At 35.6% G+C, this 11,021-nt stretch overlaps 1 protein-coding gene across 1 annotated transcript; it reads left to right on the forward strand.

The window, feature by feature from the left end:
* The first annotated feature begins 232 nt into the window (after positions 1 to 232).
* On the forward strand, positions 233 to 5,118 carry LOC113563526. Its single transcript, XM_026975184.1, has one exon. It carries the CDS (start codon positions 2,953 to 2,955, stop codon positions 5,023 to 5,025), a length of 2,073 nt encoding a protein of 690 aa, XP_026830985.1. The 5' UTR covers positions 233 to 2,952; the 3' UTR covers positions 5,026 to 5,118.
* The last annotated feature ends 5,903 nt before the right edge of the window (positions 5,119 to 11,021 follow it).

Raw genomic sequence — 11,021 nt, forward strand, 5'->3', positions numbered from 1 at the left:
AGAAACTTCACCTTCAGCAGTAGGAGGACATAAAGGCTAAACAAAAACTTACAATAGATTTACGGACCCCATTATTATTGGAATAACAATGAAAAAGGATATACAGCAAATTATTTCAGAATATGCAGGGCAGTTTCAGTTACGGAAATAACGAGAAAAATCCCAAGAAACCAATGATAATCACGGATACTCAGGTCGTGCTTTTGATAAAGTATCCATGACATTGGTAGGACCACTACCTGCAACAAAAAGAAAGAACATATATATTTTAACAATACAGGATCTATTGACTAAGTATTCAGTTGCCATACCTTTACATGAAGCTACTTCATTAACAATAGCTGATGCTTTTATTAAACATTTTATTTGTTTGTATGGAACACCTAAGATAATTTTAACGGATCAAGGTGCCAATTTTTTGTCTTCTTTAATGAGAAATATTACAAAGAATTTAATATCAGACATTTGAAAACTACAGCTTACCATCCACAATCAAACGGATCTATAGAACGATCACACCACGTGTTAATAGAATATCTTAAGTTACAAATCAGTAAAGACAATGAATGGGACGAATACATACCTATGGCTATGTTTTCTTATAATACGAGTGTACACGAGAGTACTCAGTACTCCCCATTTCAGTTAGTATTCGGGCGAATACCTCGTACCCCAAGCTCTTTTGTTCCCACAGAGGAAGAAACGGATATAACATATTGCGAATATTTAACAAATTTGTTTCATAAGTTAAACGAAATACAGGAAATGGCCAGACAAAATTTGATACAATCAAAAGAACGAAGCAAGCGATATTATGACAGACAAGTGCGCCCATATGATTTTAAGGAGGGGGATAACGTCTTCTTATTGAAAGAACCACGTAAAGGGAAATTCGCTGACCAATACACTGGACCCTATCAAATAGTGGAAATATTACCACCCAATAATGCAAAAATTTTGTTTCAAAATCAACCCCGAGTAGTCCATATGGACAAACTCAAAATATCCCATGTAGATCCTGGATGAGCCCTAATTATTTTGTATGTTTCAGGATTAAAGACTTGAGCCGAGCTCAAAACATGAACCTGGCAATCGTCAGTTGTTTCATCACACAACAACGTGAGGCATCACGATAGCTGAGCTTCAACATTTGTTTATTAATCATAAGGCATTACACATTTTAGGATTACTAATTAAATAAGTAAAGTTTTCATGTGTATAGGAATTAAGCAACAGAGCGGTACTAGAACTCGCTCTAAAATATTAGAATATCTTCAAAGACTTTCAATAGCTACTTGCGTTCAGACCTCAGGTCTTTACAGATTTCCAGATACCAAGGTACTTTGTTCTTTTTGCTATAATAGATATCCACAATTATTTAATAATTATTATATTCCATATATATATCGGCACGAGTTAGTTATAGGAACTCATAAACCACAGGTTTTGTGTGAATTATGTCACGTACCATTATTAACATACGCGCCAATTCAAAATTGTGCATACTGCAACGACATACTTACAGCACTCACTGAACAGTTACGGGCAAATAACGAGGATTTTTATGATATACCCAATCCTACTGTGGTACGTTGGGTAGATAACGAAATCCAGCTATATCCTCTTAGGATGGGGTAGAAAAAAAAAAAAAAAAAAAAAAAAAAAAAATCTTAGATTTTTGCAATGCAGAGCATTAACCCTAACGGGCTGATAATCCATCATTTGAAATATGAATCATTGTGTATTCAGAATTATTATTTTAAACATATTAATACGGGAGATATAAGTTGTGCCGCTTGTATTTACAATAATCCAGATATTGGATTTTCAGCTTACGAATTTATTTTCAACACGGATTAATATTAAACCAACGCAATTCGTTAGATTTTCTAACTGCTTGCTCGGATTGTGGAAAGATATTAACGTTTCATAAACACATTCGCGGAAACGGATGTATTGAATGTACTAATATATTAAATGACTTTTTTTCAGATATAACTGATGTTACCTTAACTCAAATTTTGGATAATGAAAATCCAACTTTAATAACAATAGAGTTCCGTAGAAATGCTAATTTTCCTTAATTGATTAAACTTTGTAAAGGGAAAAATAGCATTAGACATAAATACATGTCATCATTAATATAAGAAATAATTTTAAGGCTATATAATGAATAATCATGCGCAGTCTAGTAAGACTTTAGACCCGCTAGTTTTAAATCAGGCAAAATGCATAGTTAATATTAAGGTTGTACATCGATTAACACGACATTTATATTGTATGTCCTGTTTTAGTAAGGAAAGCAATACTAGTAATTTTGAAATTATTATTACGCATTACATTGCCAGCGGGACCGTAGATTTAGGAACCTGCGTAAGTTGCAACGAGCAACTTTTCAGAAACGACCCATGAGTTATTGTATACATTGCAAGAGTATTTATAGAGAACTTTTGGGACATGACAACTTAAATAGGATTGATATGTCAAACACAGATTTTTTGTATAACACATACACGAAAAACTTTGAATATATAAAACCTAAGTCGGAATAATAAAATAATTATAATGGCGGAAGTTAATTTGGTTAAATGTGTACGAGTTTATCGAGTTCTGAATGAACAAGATCGGAAATATTATTGCGTATTTTGTTGGCACAATCAAATATTTTTACCCAGCATTAATATTGAAACTTCGGTTGGCCCTATGGAAGGAATATTCCAGACACTACATTATTTTACAAATTGTTTTAATACAATGATTTTCCGATGTGCCATGTGTAACAATAAATTATCCGATATTGTTATGATAGATCAATGTGAAAGATGTTACTTAAAATTTAGGAATTTAAGAACACGAGGCCAATTACAAGATTCAGATTTGTTAACTACTTGTTTCATTTATAATTTGGAAAATAATGAGCTAACACACTCATGCGTGTCAGGTTGAAAGCATATGGTAACACCATACGAATTATTGGCAATATTTATTAAGCTGAATAATTGTAACATTGTCCATAGAACAATGAAGCCGTTATCAGGAATTATGTTATTCGTATTAATCCCCACAACCTACGGACTCATTGGATTCGATTGTGGAGGTCAGCATTTAAATGTAACCACAGTATCATTGCTAGGTGTCAGAGACTGTGAACTTAAGCACCAATCGTTAAATACATCTGACACACACATTCAGTTACTACAACTCGCGGAATATAATTACGTGGAAGTGATACAGTGCAAAGTTGAAATATCGCGAGTGATACAGTACTGTGGAATGCATTCGCATATATCAGCTGTAGCCAATGCACGACTAGAGTACCTACAGGAAGTTTCCAGAGTCAAGTGCTACCACGCTTTTCAGGAAGGGACCTTCTCCATAGGACTGGGAGGGATCGTCACCAAACTGAAGCCTAATACTACCACCGTTCACAGCATCCTGCTTGCCGGAACGATAAACCATGATGGAACCTGCAAGGGTACACAATTCTCCGACCCTTACGGGACTTGGCACAACGTCGTAGTAGATGGAACTGTACGGATATCATTAAAGTCATCCTATGTTCCTGTGCACCTAAATTCTGGAAAAGTAATGCTAAGATCAGGAACTGTCTGCACACTGAGCGACGGTTTTTGCATCGATTTTGACGATGGATATTCATATTGGAAACCGATGCCCACATCGTCTTGCAATTTCCACCAGTACAACGTACTGTATGAAGGAACGGCAGTTAAAATGAATGGAATAATGGATACCATTCATCAGACTATTTATACTCTTGTCAGTCAGGATACAACTTTTGCCTTGACAGCAGGAGGAAGTCAAGCCGTGTGTGGATACACCCTACTCACCACGGAGCATCCTAAACTATTTATCTTGGAGGCAGAAAAGGGAAACACCTTCGCGGAGCGAAGAGACATCCCTGTGGAGAACCTCGATATTTTCACCTACGTCAACTCTAAATTCGTGTACGTAGAAAAACATATACGACATCAGATGACATCGTTGTATCGTGACGTTATTCAACAACGTTGCGAGTTGGAAAAGGAAGTGTTAAAAAACACACTGTCCTTCGCTACTCTTCAGCCAGACGAATTCGCTTATCGGCTCATGAAAGGACCAGGTTACATGGCCGTCACTGCAGGGGAAGCCGTTCATGTCATCAAGTGTATACCAGTGGACGTCATCGTACGCCGCACTAAGGAATGTTATATTGAGCTACCGGTTACAGTACGCAACACTTCCCTCTTTATCACACCAAAATCACACGTGTTGACCAAGATGGGAACCATACGAGAGTGTAGCTACGAATTGCCAACCCTTTATCGAATTGAGGATACATGGATTGAACTTATTCCGGAGCCACGTGTTCGCAGAACATCGTTGCAGCAGTTACAACCTATGACAAGTATGTCATGGAATTATTTAACGCCGGGACCACTAGCTTCCAGCGGAATATATTCCCAGGCGGATCTTGATAAAATCAGGGATCATATAATGTTCCCTGCTGAAAAGCCAGCGTTACTTAACAGCATGGCTCGTGGAATCACCGGACACGTCATGCCTGACGATACCATGTCCATTTACAACTTATTGGATGAAGCATCATTAAACAAAATTGCTGAGTCAACTGCTAAACGGATCTGGGGCGGATTCATCACATTTGGATCAGCCACAGCTGGAGTTTTTGGAGTATTATTAGTAGTACGACTAATCAAGCTAGCCATCGACACGATGATACATGGTTATGCTCTACATTCAGCCTACGGATGCAGTCTGTACGTGCTAGGAGCTATCTGGAGCTCCTTGACTCATCTGCTACTCTATTTGGCCAGAGGTACAGCCAAACGCAGCCACACAGATGGACGAGCAGATCCCGAGGAACAACGATCATCGGAACCTGTGGAACCAGTATTATCGCAGTCTTTGTCGCAGAACAACCCTAGCAATCAGTCAACTTCGCCGCAGGTGACTGACAGTGAAACCATTGTATACACAGACTTACAAAAACGTTTGCGTGAATATTAGAACCATTTCCTCGATTGCATCGGAAATGTTCTTAAATAAGGGGGGGGATGTGACGTCCTGACGTCCACCTCACACCCATTTTTAATTTTTTTTATTTACAATATTAATTATTAATGTATAACCGCTGATAGTTATTTTTGAGTGTTATTGATACTTACCATTTTTGCTTCACTACTTATTATTAACCACAGGCTTACGTAGAGTGGTCTGTTATTAGTCTAACCAAGAATATTATTTACTTGGCAACCTAACCGACACATATATTATGTTAAAAGCTTTAGCTTGATACTAGTTTTAATATAAAAATATATGAAGTAATTATATTAACATATATAAAGGGAAAAGAAAATATTAAAAGGACAAAAACAATATATATGTATAACTTAGTTATTATGCTTTATGATAGATTTATTTAATTAATTTAGTCACGTATATATATATATATATATATATATATATTTTCTGAAACATAAAAACACAAAAACATACATAAAATCAGTAAAATATATAAAAACAGTTTTATATACTCTAGCAGTTAAATAAAATAATTTTGAAACATTTATTATTAATAATTTGATAGATTTATAATATAATATTACGAGATTGGTAATATTTAAGATCGTTTGAACTGTAATACCATGAAGGTTTTTATAGGTGTAGCAAAACCATTGAGCTACTTAATATTGTTTATTATATAAAAAGTATTAATGTTAGTTGTAATAATTGAAAGAATTATTTAAAAATATATCTTATTATATGGTTATATAGCCATTGATAAGTATTACAAATTTGGCTTAATACATTTGGGTTTTGACAGGATAAAATATTTAATTATTTTTATAACAAAGAAACAAATGGATTTGAAATGGATTTTATTATACTATAGTAAAGTCCTTTGCAAGTAGGTAATTTTCGTTAAAACCAATAGGGTCGGTTATTATATAAAAACGGGAAAAATCAATTAGTTATTTAAGACAAGAGTAAAAATAATGCCGGCGGAATTGAGTTTTATTAAGTGACGGTGTAGCTTTGATAGTTATTATAATTTACGGAGACATTTGGTGTTGATTGTTGTACAAGGTCATAAGTTGTTATTAATAACAATTAAAGGAGTAAATTTTGGAATTAATTTTATTATACAATGAAATAGTTTTGTGAGTGTAGTAAATTGTATTACCACATTTGAAGTGATTTATCGTATAAAAAATTAATATTATTTTATAACATAAAAGGAGAAACATTTTATAAGTAAAAGAATGTAGAATATTTGTCTACAATCTTAGTCAAAAAGAAGTACGTATTTAAAGTTACGAAATTGCAATAAAATTTTACTAAATTTTTTGGGTCTAAAATTTGAACCGTAAGGAAATAATTTGTTATAATTATATTGAAGCATCTAGGTCATAAGAGGAAACTAATAGGGACCTCAGATTTTGAAAATAATCATTTTTACGGAAGTGACCAACAACTTTTGGGAATCATCATTTTTAGCTAGGCTGATGGTACCTGTGATGAAATTTTTCTTATCGCACCACGGGATCATTGAGAAACCACAAAAATTGCAAAGTCACTATTTGTTAAACAAATCAGCGTTATTTTTCAATATTTATAGTGTAGAAAGTTTTAATGAAATATTAATAGTTTCGAAGTTACAAAGTTAAAACAATTAAAGTCAAAATCAATTAGTGAACAATTTAATATAAAAGGAAATAAGTTGTTTAACCCAAAAATATTAAGAAAAGAATAAATCGTTAATTAATTATGAATAAAAGTATATTACACATGGTATTACATTCATAGTAAGGATTATTGAATTTATTTAATGGAATATTTTATGTTACTGAGCATTAATTTAAGTATATAATTATTACGCATTTAATCTGTTAATAATTAAGTATATTAACAACACCATATACGAACACACTTATATATGTGCATATAACCCATAAAAGAATTATTGGTTATTTAAGATTTTATGAATTAATTAAGACTAACATTGTATTGGAATAATAATTTTATACGGTTTAATTATAATATTAAACCCGGCACACCAATAGTTGCTTTATTACTAATTTTATAATAACCAAAGAATAGACGTGCAAGTACATACACGTGTATATCTATATATATAGGCATCCCTATATATATAAGACAATTATTGGTTGAGTGAGATTTTATAAGTTTATTAGAATGAAATCTTGAAATAATAATTTTAGATGATTTAATTACATTATTAAAGGCTCATGATACCAATAATTGATTTTACAATAATTTATAATGATTATTATTTCACTGAATGCGTTATATTATTAAGTAGACGTATGCAGGGTCTTATAATAATTCATGCATAAGACTAGGAGCATATAAGATGCATATGTCAAGCGTTATAATTTTAAGGATTAAATTTGTGAGCATTACAGAATTATTTAAATATTAATTTGAATAAGACAGTGAACACAGCGTTAAGTAACAAAGGAATAAAGATTTAAATTCACGAAGGAATATTATTTCATGATGACTAATTGTAAAAGACGGTGACTTGTCGGCACCTGATTGAAATAATAATCCAAGACCGCTGTCTTAATCAAAGGTTGAATAGATATCTCGAGCAAGACATATCGGCAGGAAGTTGCAGCTGCCATTTGATTCGGAGAAACTCCGGTTGATTAAAAAGCATAACAGATGAGCGATAATTCTGTACTGCGAATTTCATGTTGAACTTACGCGTCAAAATACGTTTATCTTTTGTAAGCGTTGAGCTCACCGTTGAGCTCATCGTCCCCACTAGACGCACCGTGAGACCAATCCCACCACTTAAGTTTTCGATCCCACCATAAGAATCTTCGAAAACGAAGAACCAATGAGTTAAGTGGGCAGAGCCTCCCTACTATTTTAGTTTTTGCTTTAACCGTAGCGTCCCCACTTATTGTAATCCCTTCTCGAGCTACAGGGACCCTGTCCCCACGCATCATAATTTTTGAGTATATAACGTGATGCAGCAGCCAGAGAATCAGACTCACACTTTAACCACACTTTTTACACACACCTTTTAACTGTACCTTTTTGACGACCCTTTTAGACTACACTTACTTTTAATTAATTATTGGAGTCGCTAGCTAGCGTAAATTCGCTAACTAAGCGTAAAATATAACGTAGAGCCAGTGAAGTTTGAGTTATTACCAAAGTCTGATTGACTTATTCTTGTGCTGCTACATCATCAAGTGCTTCCTGACCTGAGGGTTAGATTTGTGCGAACGCTTGTGAGTAGATTTATTTAATTATTTTATACTCGCTGCTCTTATGGAACGTTATACTTGTACTCCATATACATACTACACATTTTGACAGATTTATAAAGTTTCAATACATTATTATATTTACAGTTACTTAATATTTTCGAATTATAATTAGTTGTGAAACAATTACTGGCCTGAGGGTTCAGATTTATATGACATTTGCGAATAAAATTATTTCAAGTAACACATATATTCATATTGTAACCAACTTCTATATTACACTTGAATTTAGTAATAAACTTTTGATTAATTTAATTGTTCATTAAATATACCCTTCAATTATTATTGTTTAATCATTGAGAATAATGTTAGTGGTACAACAGTTGCAATTAACCATAATTTAACTTTAACTTTTGTTCAGAATCGCTCGCCAGCGTAAATTCGCAGCGAAGCGTCATCCTATATTGAATATATAGTGCATGAATGCATTAATTATATCAATTTATTTGTGCGAGGCATACCCACTTATTTCAATTATATTTAAAGTGTCACGTCCACCGCTACCGCAGAATTAAAAATTTCCTTTTTACAATAACAATCTCCAGCGTTAGACTATATATAGTAATAATTGCGAGCGCTAGATCATAAGGAAAAACACTTGAACAAATCCCAACGCCATTGGCCAAGTATTTGCACTAGTTCGAAAATAGACCAATCAGAAGCTGTTACATATCACTAACACTATTGGACAAAACTTGGGAATTGGGCAAGTTCCTAGAGTAAGGTTTGGACAAGTTACTAAAATCCTAGTTCGGAACTAGACCCATCAGACGACGCTAGTTGTAACTAACGTCACCAGCCCTAGTTCCTAGTTACAACTCGGAACGCCACCCGACGGAAACTAGACAACACAAATCTCCGACTATATACTCGGAACATCCGCCGCGATCGCTCTCTTGTGCAGCAGCCGTCGTCGAGGTAACACCTCCAAACCTTCCTCACATCCCTTCGGGGTCTAGTGTTAGATTCTATTTTCATTATTAACCTCAAAGTTTTAGCGCGAATCAACCTACAACCAAGTTCCATTTATTCAACCATTATTATATCGACTACTATCATTACTATTATTTGTAACTAATAATTAAGCGTTTATAGATATCGCTACATTATCGTAGATTCTTTTATATTTTTCATAACGTATGTAAACTCGACTTCTCCTTTCGAGAGTATTCAATTATACATATTAATAATTGTAATCACTGTTTATTTAATTTTCTCATCCATTCTTCCCATTTCCTTCAGCGAACGTAGTAATAAATAAGTGTGCGCGTTTTAAAATACGAAGTTGTGGTGCGTATTACAAACGATCTACCACGAGAAGGACGACCACGAGGCAGCTAACCTCCAAATCCAGTAGACGCACGCTACGCTAGAGTTTTAACCTCCAAGACATGTGGCCAGCAACGGTGAGTACAACTTATATTTACATTTAAGCCACTGCTATAGTGTTGCTTACGTAATTTAAACCATTAATTATTCACTTTGGTCGTGCCACCTTACTTATTATTCGAGCCACGTGTTGTCGTGAGATATAACCTCAACGTCTAACCTCAACGTGTATTATTCGAGCCACGTGTTCGTCGGGAAACATAACCTCTCCTCGGCGAATAACGCTCATTTCTCGAGCGGACACTCGCTCACTACGACCGAATTCCCCGAGGAAATGGAGTTTGTTTAATAAATTTACCGAAGTAGCGTAAGCTAACCAACTGTATGCATATTTCTTTTACCTTACCCCTCTCCCCCTATACCCTACGACAAATCGAAGAGCGAACATCGCTTCTTGGGGCATGCACCGCCCTTCCTGCCCCGGTCAGCTTAACAGACTTACTTATCCCGGAAGCGGGCGCAATAACGTGTGATGTGCCGCTTCATAACGCGTAGATTTAGCCTCTCCCGACCTCCTCCTCCCATACTGGATCATCAATTGCGGACCACCGCCACTTCGTGTATGAAGTATTCGGCCTACTTCCATCCAGAGTCTAGAAACTTGTTCTGTCGGAACTGCTATACCAACGCCATTTCCACTTCAGAGAAATTGAGTTGCGAGCTAATACAGAAGCACGATTTAGTGGTAGGATTCACACGATACATTCCTACGTGCCACGATTGCAGAAGTAACCTTGCGTCTTACTCTCCGGTGCTAAGCTGCGATACCTGTGCGCTCGAATATTCGGCACTGCTCAGTTTGTTACAGGCAGCCGGTGAAAGTATTCTTGATTTCCCCGACCCGACCGTGGTGCGGGTACAGGGCGACGAAATAAGCACTCTAGCTCTTGCACCTGGCGATAACTAGACCCGTTTCCCTCTACGAAATTACTCCGATCGCGGTATCCCCGGGAAGAATTCTCGGATTCGTTAATACCCGAAAACAGCGATCCAGCCCCGTGTCATTGCCCGAGTTAATCAACAACCGCGGCCGACCGGGACGTAACATAATTTGGTGACAGCGGTGGGATACGAGAAAATTTCGTAATGGAAACGCGTTCTAAAACACCCAAGATGTTAACGGAAGCGGAAATAGAGGAGCTTCAGGCTCAGGTACGTAAGAAGGAAATACAGTTACGGGAACAATCCTCCGCTCTAGAGGAACAAAAACGCGAATTTCTCAACCTAAAAGAATCCACTGAACGCGATTTGAAAAACATCCAACTAGGGCTTCAAAAAAAGGAAGCCGAGTTGGAAAGACGAGGGTTGACT

The sequence above is a fragment of the Ooceraea biroi genome, unplaced genomic scaffold (genome assembly GCF_003672135.1).
Source record: "Ooceraea biroi isolate clonal line C1 unplaced genomic scaffold, Obir_v5.4 UnassembledTig58, whole genome shotgun sequence".
NCBI classification, from domain to species: domain Eukaryota; kingdom Metazoa; phylum Arthropoda; class Insecta; order Hymenoptera; family Formicidae; genus Ooceraea; species Ooceraea biroi.